Source organism: Oncorhynchus mykiss, chromosome 14, assembly GCF_057628025.1.
Source record: "Oncorhynchus mykiss isolate SJ-2025 chromosome 14, ASM5762802v1, whole genome shotgun sequence".
NCBI lineage: Eukaryota > Metazoa > Chordata > Actinopteri > Salmoniformes > Salmonidae > Oncorhynchus > Oncorhynchus mykiss.
This window is the reverse complement of record NC_143035.1, coordinates 14,542,400-14,566,818: the sequence shown is the minus strand read 5'-3', so window position 1 is coordinate 14,566,818 and position 24,419 is coordinate 14,542,400. Positions and strand designations below refer to the sequence as shown.

Genomic DNA, 24,419 nt, shown 5'->3' with positions numbered 1-24,419 from the left:
TTTTTTAAATCCATTTTAGAATAAGTCTGACGTAACAAAATGTGGAAAAAGGGAAGGGGTCTGAATACTTTCCGAATGCACTGTAAATATAGGCTAAAACGCTGGTCATGTTTGACAAATACAATGTAGGATAATTAACATTAATGGCTCAAGGCTTGACTGTCGACACGGTTCGTTCAGATCAAAATCACCCACCTTGCAATCTGAGCAGAGGCAGTCCGCAATTTAAAAAAATATTTAACCATAAACTTGTTTAAAATGTAATAACTTGTTTTTTTTTATAACTTATTTATTGAATAAATTATTTTAGGGTGTGATCAAATAATGGGCTGGTGCCACCAACTGAAAAAGTCAGTGGAGCCCTGTTATGTGAATAAACAATAGTTTACCAACATGTTAAGCTAAACATTCAGATCTGTTGCATCAGCCTCATTGGTTAAATAATTTTTGGGGGTTTGTATGAATTTTGGATCTATCATCCAGACTATTTTTTTATTGTCCCCGGGACGACCTTAGATGTATGTGTGTGTTGGGGCATATGTACACATACCCGAGATGTTTTTATGTGTACAGTCCTGTCTGCAGACTGTGTTTGTGTGTGTAGCGCACAGACTGACCTGTTTGAGTAGTGCCAGCACGTAGAGGGGGAAGAGACACAGGGCTGCAGGGGCGATAAGACCAGACTGCTGGATATTAGATACAGTGTTCTTGTATGCACTCAGAGAGTCCACCACCGCATTCATCAGGGCATCCCGGGCATCCGACAGGCTTGACGATATCGACCGGTCAATGGCTGTTCATAGAAATTGAAAAATCAGGTCCCATGAACAAATACAGAGTGTGTGTGAGAGAGTGAGTGAGTGAGTGAGAGAGTGAGAGAGTGAGTGAGAGAGAGTGAGAGAGTGTGTGAGAGTGAGAGAGTGTGTGAGAGTGAGAGAGTGTGTGAGTGAGTGTGTGAGAGTGAGAGAGTGTGTGATTTTATATATATATATATATATATATATATATATATATATATATATATATATATATATATATATATATATATAACACACACACACACTCACCCATGTTGGCTAGGAGGCAGGTGATGGCCTGAACGTCAGCCCCAGCATATACATCACTAAGCTGGCTCACAACTGGCAGACACAGAGTATGGACCCTGATCCGCCTCTTCCCTAAGAGGACGTAGAGAGGGTCACAGAAAGAATTAGAGCAGGGCGTAGACTCATTAGTCTTTGTTAGATGATACTAAAATAACTGTCTAGAAAAAAATCATTAATTTTGGTAAAAGTAAAAAAGTGGAATGACTTCTCTACGAGCATTTCAAATATTTAACTAAAACTATTTCCACAATTAATTAAAATGTGAGAAGGTTGAAGAGATTAAACTGTGTGTGCGTGAATGTGTGTACCTTTGCTGGAGGTGTACAGCAGCGCAGACTGGAAGCAGGCCAGTGAGGTGTCGGCCAGGCTCTCCTCTATAGACATCTGCACGGCGAAGCCCGAGTCTGGGTTGATGTTGGCCAGGGACAGCAGGTCCGTCGAGCGCACAAAGAAGTTCCCGTGGAACGTGTGGATGGACAAGCCTGTCAACCAAGGAGAGAGGAGACTGACATACTTACTAATGATAACCACTAAATAGATATGGAAATGGTCAATAAATGTATTACCGTAATTTCCGGACTATAAGCCGCTACTTTTTTCCCACGCTTTGAACCTCGCGGTTTATACAATGACGCGGCTAATTTATGGATTTTTCCCAGTTTCACAAGATCCATGCCGCCAAAAAACTGAGCACCGTCACATAATGTGACGTAAATCGAGCACGCTCAAACTTCCCATCATTCTGATTACGGTAGTCATTTTGTCACCCTCATCATGGCAAAGACACAGAGAAATGCATATGATGCAGCTTTCAAGTTGAAGGCGTTCGATCTGGCTGTTGGAAAAGGAAATAGAGCTGCTGCATGGGAGCTTGGCCTTAATGAGTCGATGATAAGACGTTGGAAACAGCAGCGTGAGGAACTGACTCAGTGCAAAAAGACAACAAAAGCTTTCAGAGGGAAGAAAAGCAGAAGGCCCGAACTAGAAAATGAGCTTGAAGACTGGGTCAACACACAGAGAGCAGACGGCCGAGGTGTTTCAACTGTGCAGATCCGACTGAAAGCCAAAACAAATCGCCACCGCAATGAAGTTTGAGGATTTTAGAGGTGGACCATCGTGGTGTCTAAGATTTATGAGACGTAAAGGCCTGTCCATCAGGGTACGGACGAGTCTGTGTCAGCAGCTCCCTCCCGACTACGAGGAAAAAGTTTCAAACTTCTGCAAATTCACTGATGCAAAGATAGAGGAGCATTCCATCGGCCCGCACGACATCATAAATATGGATGAGGTTCCTCTGACGTTTGACCTGCCTCTCACTCGGACTGTCAACAGGAAAGGCGAATCATCCGTCACGCTGAAATCAACTGGGCATGAAAAAACGCACTTCACCTGTGTTCTGAGCTGCATGGCATCGGGAGAAAAGCTTCCACCGACGTTGACTTTTAAACGCATGACGATGCCAAAAGACAAATTCCCGAGAGGAATTGTTATGAAAGTCAACAAGAAAGGATGGATGACGGAAGGCCTAATATTAGCATGAACGGCATACGGAGTGTTACGGCAAGCGACCGTAGGATTCTTTCACAAGAACAAGGCATTGCTCGTGTTGGACAGCATGAGGGCCCACATAACAGATTCTGTGAAAGAAACCATCAAGAGGACAAACTCAATTCCAGCTGTGATTCCTGGGGGCACAACAAAGTATTTGCAGCCACTCGACATCAGTGTAAATCGTGCATTTAAGGTGGCGCTCCGTGTTCAGTGGGAGGCTTGGATGACAAGTGGGGAGAAATCCTTCACTAAAACGGGCCGCATGCAAAGAGCCACTTATGGTTAAGTCTGCCAGTGGGTCCTGACAACGTGGAGCATTGTCAAAAAATCCACTATCATCAACGGGTTTCCAAAGGCTGGACTGCTGCTTGTTGTTGAGGGCAGTTCAGCGGGGAATTTGCCTCCGGATGAAAGTGACGAGAGCGACAATGAAAACGATCCAACATCGAATGAAGCAATTCTGAGGCTATTCAACTCCGACACTGAAGGAGATGACTTCAGTGGTTTCAGTGCAAAGGAGGAGGAAGATAGTGACCAATGACTTTCTTGGTAGGCTACTGTTTAATTTTTGTTACAAGCCGTATTTCGTTAAAGCCTATTTATTTTTGTTACAAGCCGTGTTTCGTTAAAGCCTATTTATTTTTGTTACAAGCCGTGTTTCGTTAAAGCCTATTTATTTTTGTTACAAGCCGTATTTCGTTAAAGCCTATTTATTTTTGTTACAAGCCGTATTTCGTTTAAAGGCTGTGTAAAAGTTCATTTGTTTCAATGTACCGGTAGGCACCTGCGGCTTATAGACATGTGCGGCTTATTTATGTACAAAATACATATTTTTTAATAATTCAGTGGGTGCGGTTTATATTCAGGTGCACTTAATAGTCCAGAAATTACGGTACTGTTCATTTTGGCGAGTGACAACTTTCAGAAAGGAAATAAAACCGCTAAAAGACAAGACACACAACAACAAAAAAATTGAGAAGTAGTTTACGGTTGCAAAATCATAACAACTACATACTTGTCTACATCTTTGAGACCTACCTTTGGTGCAGCGTATCCTCATAACGGCCTCGAAGCCGATCTTCCTGGTGAGGTAGCGCTCCAGATCCTTCTGGAACTTGTCCAGCTGGGCCGGGTTGTGAACGTGGTGCAACGAGGGATAGTAGAAGATACTGCCCGCTGAGAACTTAGACATACAGGCTGGACCGAGGAGAGGGACAGAGGATGCTGTGGTCAGCCTGATGTTCAATGTTTACCCTAAAGACTGCTATATTCTATTTTATCATGACATTTTGTCTGGGGGTTTTTTAAGCTAAAGAATGGGCGGTCACGTCTTACCTAGTGAGGCCAGGTCAGAGTACTGGGAGCTGAGGAGGAACAGGTCCACTCCTATCTGTTGGCCAGAACAGTCCAGGGCCAGCTTCTTGTAGAAGTCTGTGGCTGGGCCCAGGTGTTGGACCCCCTGTCACAACATAACATGCACAATAGACTTCTTAGACAACTGGAACCTTACGTCACAGAACCATACTCAGGCATTTGGCTGTAACAGCAGAGGGCGCACCCCCCTATCCACATCGATGGGACAGCAGTGGAAAATGTAGAAAGCTTCAATTTCCTCGGCGTACACATCACAGACAAATTGAAATGGTCCACCCACACAGACAGTATGGTGAAGGCAATAGCGCCTCCTCAACCTCAGGAGGCTGAAGAAACTTGTCACCAAAAACCCTCAAACTTTTACAGATGCATAATTGAGAGCATCCTGTCGGGCTGAATCACCGCCTGGTAAGGCAACTGCACCTCCCTCAACTGCAAGTCTCTCCAGAGGCATCACCGGGGGCAACCTACCTGCCCTCCAGGACACCTACAGCACCCGATGTCACAGGAAGGCCAAAAAGATCAACAAGGACAACAACCACCTGAGCCACTGCCTGTTCACCCGCTATCATCCAGAAGGCGAGGTCAGTACAGGTGCATCAAAGCTGGGACAGAGAGACTGAAAAGCAGCTTCTCTCTCAAGGCCATCAGACTGTTAAACAGCCACCACTAACATAGAGAGGATGCAGCCTACATACAGACTTGATTCATTTGTCACTTTAATAAATGGAACACTAGTCACTTTAATAATGTTTACAAATCTTATATTACTCATCTTCAAATGTATATACTGTATTTTATACCATCTATTGCATCTTGCCTACGCCGCTCGGTCATCCATATATTTATATGTACATATTCCTATGCCATCCCTTTAGATTTGTGTGTATTATGTAGTTGTGGAATTGTTAGATTACTTGTTAGATATTGCTACACGGTCAGAACTAGAAGTACAAGCACTTCGCTACACTCGCATTAACATCTGCTAACCATGTGTATGTGACCAATAAAATTTAATATTTAATTTGATTTTGTGTGTGTACACTACCAGTCAAAAGTTTGGACACACCTACTGATTCAAGGGTTTTTCTTTATTTTGACTATTTTCTACATTGTAGAATAATAATGACGACAATGAATAACACATATGAAAAACTAATTAGTGCCACTAAGCCAAAACCAGATGGGATGGCGTATCGCTGCAGAATGCTGTGGTAGCCATGCTGGTTAAAGGTTTCTTGAATTCTAAATAAATCACGAAGTGTCACTAGCAAAGCACACCATCTCCTCCATGATTCACGGTGGGAACCACACATGCGGAGATCATCGTCTCACAAAGACACGGCGGTTGGAACCAAAAATCTCAAATTTGGACTCATCAGACCAAAGGACAGATTTCCACTAGTTTATTGTCCATTGCTCATGTTTCTTGGCCCAAGCAAGTCTCTTCCTCTTATTGGTGTTGTTTAGTAGTGGTTTCTTTGCAGCAATTCCTCTTTACAGTTGATGTTGAGATGTGTCTTACTTGAACTCAGTGAAGAATTGTTTTGGCTGCAATCTGAGGCTGATAACTCTAATGAATGTATCCTCTGAGGAAGAGGTCTTCCTTTCCTGTGGCAGTCCTCATGACAGCCAGTTTCATCCTAGCGCAAAATTCTCGGGATTGACTGACCTTCATATCTTCGTTGTTTCTAGTATTTGAGCGTCCTTCACATAATTTGGCCTTGGTCTTTTACCAAATAGGGCTAAGAGAAACGACAGTCCATCATTACTTTAAGACATGAAGGTCAGTCAATCCGGAAAATGTCAAGAAAACCATCAAGCGCTAATATGAAACTGGCTCATGAGGACCACCACAGGAAAGGAAATCACCACCGTCAGTGATTTATTTACAATTCAAGGCACACTTAACCAGCATGGCTACCACAGCATTCTGCAGCGATACACCATCCAATCTGGTTTGCACTTAGTGGAACTATCATTCGTTTTCCAACAGGACAATGACCCAACACACCTACAGGCTATGTAAAGGCTATTTGACCAAGAAGGAGAGTGATGAGTGCTGCATCAGATGACCCGGTATCCACAATCACCCGACCTCAACACCATTGAGATGGTCTGGGATGAGTTGGATCAGAGTGAAGGAAAAGCAGCCAACAAGTGCTCAGCATATGTGGGAACTACTTCAAGGCTGTTGGAAAAGCATTCCAGGTGAAGCTGGCTGAGAGAATGCCAAGCGTGGCTACTTTGAAGAATCTCAAATATATTTTGATTTGAATACTTTTTTGGTTACTACATGATTCCATACGTGTTATTTCATAGTTTTGATGTCTTCACTATTATTCTACAATGTAGAAAATAGTATAAATAAAGACAAACCCTTGAATGAGTAGGTGTCCAAACTTTTGGCTGGTACTATGTTTGTGTGTGTCATGCCTGTGTGACTCAGCACTCATACCTTGGTACTGGACCTCTGGTTGGGGTCCTCCCGGGACTGCAACAGGCCTGGGCCCAGCGTGGGTAGCTGGGTCTGGAACACGGAGACGCGGCCCCCCGTGGGGGACATGAGTTTGTAGGCAGCCTGCAGTGCCGGGCCCAGGGCACTGTGGGTCTCCCTGGTCTGGCTAAACATGCTGTGTAGGGAGGTCAACAGTACCCTCACCAGCTGGGAGAGGGGGGAGAGGAGAGGGAGAAAGGAGAGAGAGGGAAGGAAAGAGAGCAGTCAAAATCACTAAAAAAAAGGCACACACAATCAAAAAATACTATCACACTAAAGCAACCATACATGGTCTAAAACACACCAAGACTCTCACCTTCACACGCCAGTCAAGAAAACCAGCCTGTGATGACACCGGTAAACACAAATAGTTGCACACATTCTCAGTCAAATAAAAACCTTTACCGCTCTGCTTTCCTTCAGGTTCACCAGGAGACTGTCGTGGGTTGGAATGAAGATATCTACAAAAACAGAACCAAGACGGAATCATTTAATGTATCACAGCTCCAATTCAATTTCCTTAGATATTTAACTTGGAGAAAACCAACAAAAAAAACGTCATTATTTCAACCATCAGTAAATAAGTGACAGGTCAGTTTGAGGGAGGGGGGATGCAGTCAGTCTGCAGTCATCAACACTACACTGTTGCCTTCCCAAGAGTTGTTTAGCAAGATAACATGTTGGCTAGAGCACAAACCGACTGACATTTCTAGGGAGTGGACCTGAAGATGGATATGGGGAGCTGACTGAAAGAACACACACCGTCGATGTCGGAGACCACCAACATCTGGGGCTGTGAGAGGCTCTCGTGGAGGTTGTAGAAGTGGATGGTGCTGTTGAAGGTGATGAAGCCAACTCGGGTGCGCGTGTCCCCAGGCATCCTGAAACACAGACAGAACCCCCAGAGAGTCACCCTAGCCTCCAGCGTATAACAGTACTGGACAATGGAAATGGCAGAATCTCTCTCGGCTTTGACAATGGAATTCTGGTGAACTCATTCCCACGTCAAAAAGTGGGATTATGGATTTGGCATTATGGAGTTGACGTGACAGATCTTCCAGACATTGAAACCAGCAGGGAACAGTTGTCAGAGCTAGTTTTGTTTGGTTACGACAAAGAACAATTGAATTTCCTGGGAAAATCTGGAATAACAGTCCTGTTCAAGTATTCCATGTCTCTTTTCCTGGCGAGAAAAACTAGATATACAGATGAAGTCGGAAGTTTACATACACTTTAGCCAAATACATTTAAACTCAGTTTCACAATTCCTGACATTTAATCCAAGTAAAAATGCCCCGTCTTAGGTCAGTCAAGATCGCCACTTTATTTCAAGAATGTGAATTGTCAGAATATGGGTCAGAAGTTTACATACAGTGGGGCAAAAAAGTATTTAGTCAGCCACCAATTGTGCAAGTTCTCCCACTTAAAATGATGAGAGAGGCCTGTAATTTTCATCATAGGTACACTTCAACTATGAGACAAAACGAGAAGAAAAAAATCCAGAAAATCACATTGTAGGATTTTTAATGAATTTATTTGCAAATTATGGTGGAAAATAAGTATTTGGTCAATAACAAAAGGTTCTCAATACTTTGTTATATACCCTTTGTTGGCAATGACAGAGGTCAAACGTTTTCTGTAAGTCTTCACAAGGTTCTCACACACTTTTTTGCCCCACTGTATACTCAATTAGTATTCGGTAGCATTGCCTTTAAATTGTTTAACTTCGTTCAAATGTTTCGGGTAGCCTTGCACAAGCTTCCCACAATAAGTTGGGTGAATTTTGGCCCATTCCTCCTGACAGAGCTGGTGTAACTGTGTCAGGTTTGTAGGCCTCCTTGCTCACACACGCTTTTTCAGTTCTGCCCAAAACAATTCTATAGAATTGAGGTCAGGGCTTTGTGATGGCCACTCCAATACCTTGACAATTTGCCACAACTTTGGAAGGTTGCTTGGTGTTACTGTCCATTTGGAAGACCCATTTGCGACCAAGCTTTAACTTCCTGACAGATGTCTTGAGATGTTGCTTTAATATATTCACAATTTTCCTACCTCATGATGCTATCTATTTTGATGAAGTGCACCAGTCCCTGCTGCAGCAAAGCACCACCACAACATGATGCTGCCACCCCGTGCTTCATGGTTGGGATGGTGTTCTTCAGCTTGGAAGCCTCCCCCGTTTTCCTCCAAACATAACTATGGTCATTATGGCCAAACATTTCTATTTTTGTTTCATCAGACTAGAGGACATTTCTCCAAAAAGTACAATCTTTGTCCCCATGTGCAGTTGCAACCCGTAGTCTGGCTTTTTTATGGTGGTTTTGGAGCAGTGGCTTCTTCCTTGCTGAGATGCCTTTCAGGTTATGTCGATAGCGGACTTGTTTTACTGTAGATACTTTTGTACCCGTTTCCTCCAGCATCTTCACAGGGTCCTTTGCTGTTGATCTGGGATTGATTTGCACTTTTCGCACCAAAGTACGTTCATCTTCAGGAGACAGAACGCGTCTCCTTCCTGAGCGGTATGACGGCTGCGTGGTCCCGTGCTGTTTATACTTGCGTACTATTGTTTGTACAGATGAACGTGGTACCTTCAGGAGTTTGAAAATTGCTCCCAAAGATTAACCAGACCTGTGAAGGTCTACAATTCTTTTTTCTGAGGTCTTGGCTGATTTCTTTTGATTTTCCCATGATGTCAAGCAGAGGCACGGCATTTGAAGGTAGGCCTTGAAAAACATCCACAGGTACCCCTCGAATTGACTCAAATGATGTGAATTAGCCAATCAGAAGCCATGACATAATTTTCTGGAATTTTCCAAGCTGTTTAAAAGGCATAGTCAACTAAAATGTAAGTTGTATTAATTCTAAGTGAAATAATCTGTCTCTAAACAATTGTTGGAAAAATTACTTGTGTCATGCAAAGTCGATGTCCTAACCAACTTGCCAAAACTATAGTTTGTTAACAAGAAATGTGTGGAGTGGTTGAAAAACGAGTTTTAATGACTCCAACCTAAGTGTAAACTGTAAACGTGTAAACTTCTGACTTCAACTGTATGTATGTATACATCTTTCTTTACTTCACAGTTGAAACGTATCAACTTCAAACGGGCTACTCCTTGTGGAATTGTTGCAGATTTTGGCTCAGTGTTGCCAAAATCCTATTGCTCCCCATATCTTATTCTATTTTTATTTCACCTTTATTTAACCAGGTAGGCCAGTTGAGAACAAGTTCTCATTTACAACTACGACCTGGTCAAGATAATGCAAAGCAGTGCGACAAAAACAATAACACAGAGTAACAAACAAATAAGCGTACAGTCTTTAACACAATAGAAAAAAAAATAGAACAATTATTGTATAGTGTGTGCAAATGTTGAAGAGTAGGGAGGTAGGCAATAAATAGGCGAAATAATTACCATTTAGCATTAACACTGGAGTGACAGATGTGCAGATGATGTGCAAGTAGAGATACTGGGGTGCAAAAGAGCAACAGGTTAAGTAATAATATGGGGATGAGGTAGTTGGGTGTGCTATTTGCAGATTGGCTGTGTACAGGTACAGTGATTGGTAAGGTGCTCTGACAGCTGATGCTTAAAGTTAGAGAGGGAGATATAAGTCTCTAGGGCAAGTTGCTGAAGGGGGTGCTGTGATGTTGGCCGGGGTAGCCAGGTGGAAAGCATGACCAGCCATAGAAAAATGCTTTTTGAAATTATCGTAGATTATTGGTGGTGACAGTGTTTCCTATCCTCAGTGCAGTGGGCAGCTGGGAGGAGGTGCTCTTATTCTCCATGGACTTTACAGTATCCCAAAACTTTTTGGAATTAGTGCTACAGGAAGCAAATTTCTGTTTGAAAAAGCTAGCTTTAGCTTTCCTAAATGACTGTGTACATTTTTTTGGAATGGGGCATGCTTATTAAGATGGTTAGGAAAACACTTTTGAAGAGCAACCAGGCATCCTCTACTGACGGGAGGAGTTCAATATCATTCCAGGATACCCGGGCCAGGTAGATTAGAAAGGCCTGCTCGCTGAAGTGTTTAAGGGAGCATTTGACAGTGATGAGGGGTGGTCGTTTGACCGCAGACCCATTACGCAAGCAGACAATGAGGCAGTGATCGCTGAGACTCTGGTTGAAGACAGCAGGAGGTGTATTTAGAGGGCATGTTGGTCAGGACGATATCTACAAGCATGCCCATGGTTACAGATTTAGGGTTGTACCTGGTAGGTTCCTTGATAATTTGTGTGAGATTGAGGGCATCTAGCTTAGATTGTAGGACGGTCGGGGTGTTAAGCATTTCCCAGTTTAGGTCACCTAACAGTATGAACTCTGAAGATAGATGGGGGGCGATCAATTCACATATGGTGTCCAGGGCACAGCTGGGGGCTGAAGGGGTCTTTTATATGTATGCATGCTGATGGACTTAACTGCTAAAACAGAATGCACCAGAGAGATTAATTTCAATATTCCTCCAGTTCTTACGCACTTGCAAGCAGGCCAATGCAAGCCATGTTTTACATTTCTCATTTTATTTTTTCCCACCCTCTTTGAAATGGAGCCTAAACTACAAAAAGAGAGTCTTATTTTGAGAACTAAAAGGTTGCCAAATACTATGTATGGACTCTATGGCAAAGCGACTCACTTGTCCAGGTTTTCCAGTAGGGTGTGACAGAAGACGTTCAGGTAGCCTCCCTCCACCGCGTTGTGAGACACATCCAGCACAAACAGGTACACTGCAGGCTGAGGGGGACGCAGCTGGGGAGAACACATGCTTTACTCAAAACATTCAACCAGTTCACATCTGCAGTCTGACATGTGTCTGATGGAGACCTGAGGGCAAACTGCTTCTGGATGGATGAATACTAACCATGTAATCTGAAGAGGCTATGAACTCCACAGTGGAGTTCTGTACCTCTGGCCTCTTGTGGGGCTCTCCATATGAGCGGGTCACTGGGTTATACATAAACTCATCAGGAACTGAGGAGGAGAATATTTACATTCAGGTGATTTAGCAGATGTTATTGAACATCAGCATTTGGACAGTGCTGCCCTTGTACACCTATTGAATAGAGGGATCCGTACCATCGTTGACCCTGTAACAAAGATTGCATTTCCATCTCCTCTGGTCCAGGAAGGAGACGAAGGGGTTAATGTAGGTGCGACAGGAGCGACATCTCACTATGGTGTTGGACGTGATCACTGGGAGTTGCTATGGATAGAGAGAGATTCTGTGATGAAGATTATTTATTTCATCTGTGGTTTGTTACAAAGTTATTTCTGACAATTTGGTCTAAACTCTATATTTGATCTAACCTGCACCTGCAATATGCATCTTGTAAGAGTGGAATCCTTTCTGTAAACACCTTATGTCAACACCGACTGGCTTTTTGTACTTTTACCACTTTGCACTTCGACTGACCCTAAAACAATGTATTATTGCACCACCTCATCCTCCATCTCAACCTGCATTGCCTCCTACTGTTCTGTTTCTGTACTCAGTTTAATTTCCTATGACAGAATGACAGTTTTATTTAGGGGGCATAGTATAGATCAACACTGAAAACCAGTCAATATAAATAGCCACTGACAAGTTTTCTAGGATATTCACTCAATTCCACTACATTTATTCTGTAGCAAATTGCCCTTTAGAGTTCATAGCTCCCTGAAATGTCAGTTCCTTACACCTATCCAATCCTCTCAGATCTACACCAGGAGTTAGGAGCCAGGGGATGTTTGTGGGCAGAGCCCTGGTTGTGTTCGGGTTGGATGTCTTACTGCGAGGTCTCTGAAGGGGTGCAGGAGCAGGCCTAGGGGAAGCCGGGCTTTATTCAGCAGGGCCTGGGTCTGGGGGATGTTGGTCAGGGTACACCTGAACGTGCTGTGGAGGCCAGAGAGAAGAGCGTTTAGCACTGCCTTGCCAGACATGAGCTAATATATTTCATTGAGTTAGCGGAGACTATGGATGAACAATGCAGTGTGGAGATAGAGAAGTACGTTTGAAATCAACAATGTTTCCAATATGTGTTTTGCTTGATCCTATCAATAAGCTTGGGAGACATGTCATTCAAAGTGTTTCAGTTTATGCTGCATATTGTCAGTGAGTTTTGTGCTCAGATACCAGCATATTCTCAAACCCACAAACTCTCCCTCCCTCTTACTCCGGGCTGCAGTTGGCCTTCTTTAGGTCAGCACTGAGGTTGGGTTCTGGGGCATCCAGGGGCTGGTGGGGCAGCAGGTTCCTCTCCTGCAGCAGGTTGACCGGCCGCAGCGCCTCCACCTCCAGCTCTGGTACACCGCTCAGTCCCCCGAGGGCCGCAGACAGCTGGGACATGTTAGGGAAGGGCTGCGCGGACAAATGGGACGCAGTTAGTCACACAGTAAAATGAGACATGTAGATCATTACCACAAGGGTCCGGTGTGGAACAGAGATGAACATGATAGAAAGGAACAGATGAGAAATGTATTGACCAGTGGGGTAAAAAGTATTCAATTGTCATACTTAAAGAAAAGTAGACACCTGACTAGAAAATTTCTCAAGTAAAAGTGACCCAGTAAAATACTACTTGAGTAAGTTTAAAAATATTTGGTTTTAAATATAAAAACCAGACGGCACAAATTTCTTAAGATTGTTTAAAAAATATATTATTTAGGAATGTAGCGAAGAAAAAGTTGACAAAAATATAAATAGTAAAGTACAGAAACACCACTTAAGTAGTACTTTAAAGCATTTTTACTTAAGTAATTTACACCACTGGTATTGACTTAGCCTACTAACTCCTTTTCATGTATTTCATGAGGGACCATATTACAATGAGGAATATATAGTATTTTGATCATTTTAGTCATACACAACCAGGTGGGTTGCACCAGAACATCTTACCTGTGGCAAATGCTGATAGCCAGTTTGGTTGTACCCGCCGTGTGAGGGGGAGGAGTCTGTCCTGGAGACCGGCCTCTGCTGATAGACTGGCTGATTGGGCATGTCGGCAGACGGTGGATTGGAGAACTCTGGAAATAAAGAGAGAAACATTAAAGTTGCATGTACCAATGGATAGCTGCCAGCTGAGCACATTTGGGACTGTGGTTGAGTGGAGATATGTGGCAGAAGAAATGTTAAATTGGATGACGGATCTGGCCTCAAGATGGGTTGGGTCAAATTTTTCAAATGCCTCCACAATGCAGAGTACATGTAGCGTTGGATGTTAAGAGCTGAGTAAAGTATGTACCTGGGTAGCTGCCGCCTTCCAGGGAGTCGTAGCTGTTGGGCACCGGGGACGCACTGCCGGTGGTGGTTGAGGAACTATCCCCGCCTGAGAAAGGAGGGAGGTGAAGAACGAAACAGAGTTGTGAGGAGCTGTTGTCTTTCAACGGTTTAGTACAACTCTGCAGGACCTTGGACATGCTGGCGGGAGAAAAATAAAACATGAAAGCTGCTGAAATGGGTAGAGTGTCCGCACTGAGATTGGGAGTTGGATCTCCGGCCTAGTCATACCAAAAACTGTAAAAATGGAACTCAATGAGTCTTTGCATGGCACTCAGCATTAAGGAGATAGACTAGCCTCCTGTCACGGGTATCTCCGGCTCCTATGAGCCATTCCGGCTCGCACAAGCCAAGGCTACTTACTTATAGAGAAACAGACAGCAGTTATCATCATTATCATCATCTCCCTAGGCCGTGCACATACAGCCTTCCTTCCATCTATTGAGTAATTGGGTAGAGGGGCTATGGGGCACTATGAGATGGTGCTTTTAAGTCTCAGCCACACGCACATCGGAGTTGATTAATCAAATTGGGCCAAATGGAAGGCTGTGACAGTGAACCAAGATAGCACTGCCTGCGCAGGCCAAGAGCTCATTGGATGAGCTCCAATTATCCCAGGCAGCTAAATCTGACTGCCACCCCACTGGATTAAGTGATCTGGATATTAGTGAAACTGGCTGGCTGGGGACACAAGGATGATATGATTGCCATGCCCTTGTTCTCGTATGAATTCATGTCATAACACAAAACAGTAAAAGGGTAGGCATAAACAAAACATGTTGGCCAAGCAACAGAAAGAGACAGAATGATAAGGGACCTGATCAAACAGGACAAACATCTGCAACTTGAAAATGACAATGAAAATGATGGAATGATAGAGAGCGTTTGGTGTGTAAGATGGGGAGGAGGAGCACACCTTTAGCAGGAGGTGCTAGCGAGAGCTAGTGCTGACATGCCTAGGCCTCTACCCTTCTCCCGGCGGAGACCAGTGCCTGCTGGCCCACAGCAACAAGGGACCTGCTATATTTAAAAAGCTGTTAACCTCTAGCCAATTACACAAAACCCAAGGGTGGGACCCACCAGCACCCCTAGGACACTCATAAACACCTTCTTGTTGAAACACTGCATGTACAGTGCATGCTGATAACCAAAATGGGAAATGTAGTATAATAACATCATTATCAGCATAGCATAACTATGTTAGGTGCTAAGATTAGAGGTTCCAAACAAAGTGTTGGCTAGTAACTGGCCCAGAAAGGGAGCTAAAGAAAAGTGTGTTTTTTCCCTTATCTCAATGCAAAACCAATCATGCAAAATCAATTGTTTTTCAGGTGGATGAAATTCTGAAATTGCAACGGGAAGAAAAATGTGCTTCTTAATTCAGAAACCAGTTGGATCAGTGTCTGTAATTGAAATGCAATCGTTCCTAAATGGTTAGTGGGCGAGAGCTGAGAGGACATGATTGGACAGCACAAGAACGAGTGCGTAGCCTGCATGTCAAGAAGATTAAACCGATCCTAAAACAACTCATTTGCTCTCAAAGACTACACCCTACTCACATGATTTCACCGATGAATCGAATTAAGCTTAAATCAAGGCTTATCTTGATCAAGAAGAGGTTAATTGATCAGCTTCACCTTTCTTACTGACATCCTTCACTGTGGTTTCAGTTACAATGAGCTCTCATCACTAACATCCAATATCTATTGGGAACACAGTGATAATGCTGGGAGAAGATGTGGCATAGCTGGTGAATGCGTGGAGGCCGTCAGGTGGGCAGTAGAGGGGGGCAGAGAAGCTGCTAGAGATGGGCGGAGGTGGCTTTGAGACATGAGTATGAATGTAAAGTGCCTGGGGTTGAAAGGAAAGTAAGTGCTGCATGGGTTGATGTGAGGGTCAGGTTAGTTGATGGTTATTGGAGTTGGGTTGGGAATAAAAGCTATAAGCAGACCTGCTTCCTCATCCTCATCATCATCCTCATCGGAGCTGGATGACGAGGGGGCAACGTTGGCGGCGGCGTTGGCAGAGCTAGCGCCACTATTGGCTAAATATCCGTAGTGCATGCCTGTGGGGGGGTGGGAGAGGGTACAAAACAGAACAACCATCAACTATGTGGAGGGGAGGAGGGGGCGAGGACAGAGCCAAAGGACTGAGTCCAGGAAGTCTGTGTGGTGGGCACGTTGTTGAGGATGGTTGTGATTCTCCTGCAAAAACATCCCTACTCACTAGCTTCTACCACACAAACCAGGTTTTCATACAAGCTTTTTATGCGAGTAAAGTACAAGTTAAAAAAAGTGTCACGACAGGCCTGATGGAAACAGCAAATTTGGCAGTAAACTTTCCAAACGTCGACAAAACACAAGACAAGGTGGGATATTTTTGTGTCAGTAAAATTAATAATGCGAGAAATGGTGATAGAAACGCTTATGAACAAATATTGATACAACCATCATATCAGATTTAAACTTGGAGTCACGCGATGACATGTGGTAGTGGGAGGACAACACAACTCTGGAAAACATGCAGTTTAATAGGCTACAGATTTAAAAAAATAATGAACTTCACAGGGTGGTGAAAGTGAACCGTGACAGGCTTGATGTTCTTTTCCTATAAATATCGAGGGTCTTATTCTGGTGACATAATGATCGATGCTTGGCTGCCATTTGACAAATGGCTCTTTTGTCCAGAATAATCTGATCATGTAGGCTATACCAACACAATCTGCCAGCTGTTGGCTTGAGCACACAATACCAGTGTAGGCACGTTCACTATAGAATTTTAAAAAATCAACATTTATTTCAAAGTTGAACAAATTATACACAAAGACAACTTTTAACAATTTCCACTGAACATTTTACCAAAACTAGTTTAGTGGAAGAACTGTGCAGAATAACTGTAAAATATCCCTCAGGTTTTAATGCAACCATGTTTTCTAAAAACTCTGACAAATATTTACTCCAAATTAAGATCCAAACACGTCTGCAGAAAGAATGGGGTGGTATTAAACTACAGTAACTGAATATTTACGCCCAGTAACGGAATTACAGTAACAAAATTCCATCATGTGTAACTGATCTGTACTATACAAAAACGTATAATTATGGATATGAATGTCATTCTCCTCAGGTTTCAGCACTGCGCAGCACAATAAAGCACAGCAGATTACAGTACGATATACTGTACTCTACTGTATGTATTGCACTATCCAAACTTGTGAAACATACAGTACCTGCCAAAAGTTTGGACACACCTACTGATTCAAGGCTTTTTATTTATTTATTACTACTGACTACATTGTAGAATAATACTGATGAAATAACACATATGGAATCATGTAGTAACCAAAAGTGTTAAACAAATCAAAATATATTTTATATTCTTCAAAGTAGCCACCCTTTGCCTTGATGACAGATTTGAACACTACTGGCATTCTCTCAACCAGCTTCATGAGGTAGTCACCTGGAATGCATTTCAATTAACAGGTGTGCCTTGTTAAAGTTAATTTATTGAATTTCTTTCCATCTTAATGCGTTTGAGCCAATCAGTTGTGTTGTGACAAGGTAGGGTTGGAATACAGAAGACAGCCATATTTGGTAAAAGACAAAGTCAATATTATGGCAAGAACAGCTCAAATAAGCAAAGAGAAACAGTCCATCATTAATTTAAGACATGAAGTTCTGTCAATATGGAACATTTCAAGAACTTTGAATGCTTCTTCAAGTCCAGTCGCAAAAACCATCAAGCGCTATGATGAAACTAGCTCTTATGAGGACCACCACAGGAAAGGAAGTCCCAGAATTACCTCTGCTGAAGAGGATAAGTTAATTGTTAGTTAACAGCCTCAGAAATTGCAGAACAGATAAATGCTTCACAGAGTTCAAGTAACAGACACATCTCAACATCAAGTGTTCAGGGGAGACCGCATGACTCAGGCCTTCATGGTCGAATTGCTGCAAAGAAACCACTACTAAAGGACACCGATAAGAAGAGACTTGCTTGGGACAAGAAACACGAGCAATGGACACTAGACCGGTGGAAATCTGTCCTTTGGACTGATGAGTCCAAATTTGAGATTTTTGGTTCCAACCTCTGTGTCTTTGTGAGATGCAGAGTTGGTGAACGGATGACCTCTGCATGTGTGGTTCCCACCGTGAAGCATGGAGGACGTGTGATGGTGCTTTGCTGCTGACACTGATTTATTTAGAATTCAAGGCACACTTAACCAGCATGGCTACAGCAGCATTCTGCAGCGATATGCCATTCCATCTGGTTTGTGCTTAGTGGGACTATCATTTGTTTTTCAACAGGACAATGACCCAAAACAACTCCAGGGCTGAAGGAGAGTGATGGTACTGCATCAGATGACCTGGCCTCCACAATCACCCGACCTCAACTTGCTTTGAGGACAATACAGTGCCACTGACACGGCCCGCTACCAAAACCTGCGGGCTCTCCTTCACCGCAGCCAACGTGAGTAAAACATTTAAACATGTTAACCCTCGCAAGACTGCCGGGCCAGACAGCATCTCTAGCCACGTCCTCAGAGCCTGTGCAGACCAGATGGCTGGTGTGTTTATGGACATATTCAATCAATCCCTATCCCAGTCTGCATGTTCCCACATGCTTCAAGAGGGCCACCATTGTTCCTGTTCCCAAGAATGCTAAGGTAACTGAGCTAAATGACTTTCGCCCCGTAGCAATCACTTCCGTCATCACAAAGTGCTTTGAGAGACTAGTCAAGGACCATATCACCTCCACCCTACCTGACACCCTAGACCCACTCCAATTTACTTACCGCCCCAATAGGTCCACAGACGACGCAAACGCAATCACACTGCCCTAACCCATCTAGACAAGAGGAATAACTATGTAAGAATGCTGTTCATCGATTAAAGCTCAGAATTTACCACCACAGTAACCTCCAAACTAGCCATTAAGCTCGAGACCCTGGGTCTCAACCCCGCCCTGTGCAACTGGGTCCTGGACTTTCTGACGGGCTGCCCCCAGGTGGAGAAGGTAGGAAACAACATCTCCACCCCGCTGATCCTCAACACTGGGGCCCCACAAGGGTGCATTCTCAGCCCTCTCCTGTACTCCCTGTTCACCCATGACTGCGTGGTCATGCATGCCTCCAACTCAATCATCAAGTTAGCAGACGACACTACAGTGTTAGGCTTGATTACCAACAACGACAAGACGGCCTACAGGGAGGAAGTGAGGGCCCTCGGAGGGTGGTGTCAGGAAAATAACCTCACACTCAAAGTCAACAAAACAAAGGAGATGATCGTGGACTTCAGGAAACAGCAGAGGGAACACCCCCCTATCCACATCGACGGAACAGTAGTGGAGAGGGTAGTAAGTTTTAAGTTCCTCGGCGTACACATCACAGACAAACTGAAATGGTCCACCCACACAGGCAGCGTGGTGAAGAAGGCGCAACAGCACCTCTTCAACCTCAGGAGGCTGAAGAAATTTGGCTTGTCACCAAAAACTCTTAACTTTAACAGATGCACGATCGAGAGCTCTATCACCGCCTGGTACGGCAACTTCTCTGCCCACAACCGTAAGGCTCTACAGAAGGCAGTGAGGTCTGCACAACGCATCACCGGGGGCAAACTACTTGCCCTCCAGGACACCTACACCACCCGATGTCACAGGAAGGCCAAAAAGATAATCAAGGACAACAACCACCTGAGCCACTGCCTGTTCACCCCAATATCATCCGAAAGGCGAGATCAGTACAGGTGCATCAAAGCTGGGACCGAGAGACTGAAAAACAGCTTCTATTTCAAGGCCATCAGACTGTTAAACAGCCATCACTAACATTGAGTGGCTGCTGCCAACATACTGACTCAAATCTCTACCCACTTTAATAATTAAAATGTGGATGTAATAAATGTATCAATAGTCACTTCAAACAATGCCACTTTATATAATGTTTACATACCCTACATTACTCATCTCATATGTATATACTGTACTCTATACCATCTACTACATGTTGCTTATGCCATTCAGCCATCGCTCATCCAAATATTAGATATGTACATATTCTTATTCATTCCGTTACACTTGTGTGTATTAGGTAGTTGTTGTGGAATTGTTAGATTACTTGTTAGATATTGCTGCACGGTCAGAACTAGAAGCACAAGCACTTCGCTACACTCGCATTAACATCTGCTAACCATGTGTATGTGACCAATTAAAAATGTATTTGATTTGACCCAACTGAGACAGTTTGGGATGAGTTGGACCTAGGACTGTTGCGGTCACCATATCACCGCCGGTCACGAATAGAGGTCGACCAATTATGATTTTTCAACGCCGGTACCGATTATTGGAGTACCAAAAAAAGCCGATACCGATTAATCGGACGATTTTTAAAAATGTATTTGTAATAATGACAATTACAACAATACTGAATGAACACTTATTTTAACTTAATATAATACATCAATAAAATCAATTTAGCCTCAAATAAATAATGAAACATGTTCAATTTGGTTTAAATAATGCAAAAACAAAGTTTTGGAGAAGAAAGTAAAAGTGCAATATGTACCATGTAAGAAAGCTAACCTTTAAGTTCCTTGCTCAGAACATGAGAACATATGAAAGCTGGTGGTTCCTTTTAACATGAGTCTTCAATATTCCCAGGTAAGAAGTTTTAGGTTGTAGTTATTATAGGAATTATAGGACTATTTCCCTCTATAGCGTTGGTATTTCATTAACCTTTGACTATTGGATGTTCTTATAGGCAATTTTGTATTGCCAGTGTAACAGTATAGCTTCTGTCCCTCTCCTCGCTCCTCCCTGGGCTCGAACCAGGAACACAACGACAGCCACCCTCGAAGCAGCGTTACCCATGCAGAGCAAGGGGAACAACCACTCCAAGTCTCAGAGCGAGTGACGTTTGAAACGCCATTAGTGCGCTAACTAGCTAGCCATTTCACATCGGTTACACCAACCTCACCTCGGGAGTTGATAGGCTTGAAGTCATAAACAGCGCAATGCTTGAAGTACAACGAAGAGCTGCTGGCAAAACGCACGAAAGTGCTGTTTGAATGAATGCTTACGAGCCTGCTACTGCCTACCACAGCTCAGTCAGATACTTGTATGCTTAGTCAGATTATAAGCGACGCAGGACACGCTAGATAAACTAGTAATATCATCAATCACGTGTAGTTAACTAGTGATTATGATTGATCGATTGTTTTTTTTATAAGATAAGTTTAATGCTAGCTAGCAACTTACCTTTGCTTACTGCATTCACGTAACAGGCAGTCTCCTTGTGGAGTGCAATGAGAGGCAGATGGTTATAGCGTTGGACGAGTTAACTGTACGGTTGCAAGATTGGATCCCCCGAGCTGACAAGGTGAAAATCTGTCGTTCTGCCCCTGAACGAGGCAGTTAACCCACCATTCCTAGGCCGTCATTGAAAATAAGAATGTGTTCTTAACTGACTTGCCTAGTTAAATAAAGGTCTGTAAAATAAATATATATATATATATATATATATATATATATATATTTATTTTACAGACCTTTATTTAACTAGGCAAGTCAGTTAAGAACACATTCTTATTTTCAATGACGGCCTAGGAATGCTATTTATATATATATATATATATATATAAATATATATATATATATATATAAATATAAATATAAATATATATATATATATATATATATATATATATATATATATATATATATATATATATATATATATATATATATATGTATTTTTTTTTTTTAAACGGCCAAATCGTTTATGAAAACTTGAAATCGGCCCTTCCGATTAATCGGTCGACCTCTAGTCACGAGTCATAAAGCAGTCAAATTCCACATGACTGTTTAGTCGCTAATTAGGCTTTTCCAAGCTCTGATGCTGCTGATGGTCATTAGTAGCCTACCAAACTTGCTAACTGTCTGGTACTCAGCACTCTATTGTCACTAATCACTCTGAAGTCAATGCAAATATATTCGAAAATCTAATCAAACACTTCATGAGAGCCCATGAGCTCATGTTGCGCAACATTTATATAGGCTATGCAATTGCGGGAGAAAATGGAGTGATGGCCGCTAATAAAAAGACAAGGATCCATCAGCGTTCTATAGGCTAGACCTACTATGTTAAATTCTCAACTTTCCTAATATTAAGCACATTGCTTATATTTACAACCGCAGTATAGCCAATCTGGTTGGCATGAAAATAAACCACGGGGAAAAGTGTCTTCCATTTTTTCTATTTAAGTGCATAGATTAAATGTATTTTTCCGCTGCCCACGTGCATGATAATTGACACAGGTGCATGATAATGGTCCAATCTAAATCAAAACAAATTTCACACAATAATAGCCTGTCACTTATCAGTTGTGAATGATGCGGGGGAAAATTTTTTTTGTTTTTTTTGCTACTTTTTCTAATCATAGTCCCACATCTCATGTAGCCTAGCCCATAGGCCTATGTGTTTTAATAAGGTTTGGATCACAACAAAGTGGCCAAATAACTTCTTCAAGTTAAACACATTAATCCACTTTACAAGGGATGTTGAGCTTAACTGGCATATATAATCAACGCGTTGACTTTCAAGTTTGGGGAAGATAATTTCCACCATAAAAATGCACCTTTATAATAAATTGCATTTGCTGTCACTTTTGATAACGGTGTATTCCACTATTGGAACATTTGCATTTATAGCCAGCCTACTGCTATGTGCACATTTCTGCGCTTATAATGTGGAGAAATAGCCAAATAGTTTATAAACATTTTAAGCTAAACGTTCTGATCTGTTGCGTTAGCCATAATGCATTAAAAAAAGTTTGGGGATGCTAGTGGATGTATTAGTTTGGGATCTATCACATCCCACAACAGTCCCAGACTATGTTTGGAATATTTCTCTCTCGCACAGAATAGGTTAACTTAGTACTATGGGGGGATAGTAGATTGACATAGGCTAGTGCTTTTACTGTTCGTTAGGCCTACTCATCGTGTTGTTTGACGAAAAGTAAATGTGGACAGTTCTTCCAATATCTTCAATAAGCACCTCGGAATTGGATAAGGACGTGCGATGTGTCCATCTTCACTTGTAGCCTGTGAGAAAGACCTGATCAAGTGACGGAGAGCCATGTGAGTGAGAGGCGCTTCGGATTGCGCAGCACACTCAGGGACAAGGGCAAAACGTAGCACTCCGGCCTGCAAAAGGCATGGATTGTTTAGGGTGCATTACGGACACAAAGGGGATGCCGCCGTGAAATTCGAGGCATTATCAAGTGCTTGTCAAATTGTGAATGAGAGACTAGTGGTGCGTGTACAGCCTGTGCAAAAAAACAACAAATTGGAGCTAATGCCTTTCAAGCAACTTTTTTCACCGTACAGCCTTACAATGTATTAAAAAATCAAAAACATACAGCCCAACGTTTGCAGAACAACTAAAGTTAATAACTCTAAATTAAGCATATAGGAATACCTATTTATTTGTTAACCTCAACACAGAATAGCCGCATGTGGGCAATCCCTCAAATCGTTTGGAGAATATATTTATATTTTATTCAGCTTTGTTCAATTGTATTCTTCATACTATAAAATAATGTCACGGAATTATATGCAAATCTTGTCTGTTAAATGAACTAGTGTAGCCCACAGCCATTTAGCATATCCACATACAACTGATGGTATGCTATTAAATTATTCTGAAATAGACTACATTTTCTTCATATCATGCTTCTTTAGACCGGTCTAAAATAAATCATGGATATATTGTGAAGGTGTAGGCTATATTACATGGATTTATTCAACTTTTTAAAATGGCTTGTAGGCTGTGCGTGGAAGCCAGGAAATGCTAAATGTGTTTATGTTAATTAACGGTCTACTACCATGAGACTGACAGTTATTTGCTTAACAATCACCGGCTGATGAAATTTCGTGACCACCATAGCTCTACTTGGACCGCAAAGTGAAGGAAAAGCCGCCAACAAGTGCTCAGCATTTGGGAACCCCTTCAAAAAGCATTCATCATGAAACTGGTTGAGAGAATGCCAAGCGTGTACACAGCTGGCTACTTTGAAGAATCTCAAATATAAAATATATTTTGATTTGTTTAACACTTTTTTTTTTTTTAATTACATGATTCATAGTTTTGATGTCTTCACTACTATTCTACAATGTAGTAAAAAATTAAAACCCTTGAATGAGTTGGTGTGTCCTTTTGACTGATACTGTACGTCTATGATAGGTTCAGATTTGGTCCAGTACGGTCCGTCCGTGGACGTTAACATCAAAGCCAGGGTAGACCGACCAAATTGCGACTACTTTTCAACGTCCATGGACGTCCAGTGTCGGTCGGTCGATGCTCAGTGTGTGAGGATGCTGGTTAAAGTAAATGGAAAAAGAGTTCTCATGGCTAGGTGTCAGTAAGAGCTGAGAGAGGTGACATTAACTGGAGAGCAAGAGATAGAGGGAGGGGGTTGTCCAGACTCAGACAATTTTAACACTCTTGCTTTGACCACCAGACAACAAAAAGACAAAGAAAACAGTTATGAGCTGAACATAACAGTATGGCAGTGGAAGGGAGGCCAGTAGCAGGTGACCCAACTGTGGTTTGTGAATATTATGATTTCCCATTGTAGCCAATT

At 42.5% G+C, this 24,419-nt stretch overlaps 1 protein-coding gene across 3 annotated transcripts in view; it reads right to left on the bottom strand.

Moving 5' to 3' along the window:
- LOC110488879 (protein transport protein Sec24B) overlaps positions 1–24,419 on the bottom strand; it is a 32,963-nt gene that overhangs the window by 5,527 nt on the left and 3,017 nt on the right. Inside the window, exons 4-19 of one of the 3 annotated variants that reach the window (XM_021561316.3) lie at positions 15,734–15,847; positions 13,748–13,831; positions 13,402–13,529; positions 12,680–12,864; positions 12,297–12,399; positions 11,604–11,730; positions 11,389–11,498; positions 11,164–11,276; positions 7,291–7,409; positions 6,934–6,989; positions 6,490–6,696; positions 3,993–4,116; positions 3,696–3,854; positions 1,415–1,588; positions 1,068–1,178; positions 618–793 (exon numbers count right to left, since the gene is read on the bottom strand). In XM_021561316.3, coding sequence (XP_021416991.2) covers positions 618–793; positions 1,068–1,178; positions 1,415–1,588; positions 3,696–3,854; positions 3,993–4,116; positions 6,490–6,696; positions 6,934–6,989; positions 7,291–7,409; positions 11,164–11,276; positions 11,389–11,498; positions 11,604–11,730; positions 12,297–12,399; positions 12,680–12,864; positions 13,402–13,529; positions 13,748–13,831; positions 15,734–15,847 — 2,090 coding nt within the window. Of the gene's footprint in view, positions 1–617; positions 794–1,067; positions 1,179–1,414; positions 1,589–3,695; positions 3,855–3,992; positions 4,117–6,489; positions 6,697–6,933; positions 6,990–7,290; positions 7,410–11,163; positions 11,277–11,388; positions 11,499–11,603; positions 11,731–12,296; positions 12,400–12,679; positions 12,865–13,401; positions 13,530–13,747; positions 13,832–14,698; positions 14,803–15,733; positions 15,848–24,419 lie in introns of those variants that run through there. The other 2 variants (XM_090198439.1, XM_021561317.3) reach the window with 2 other exon arrangements.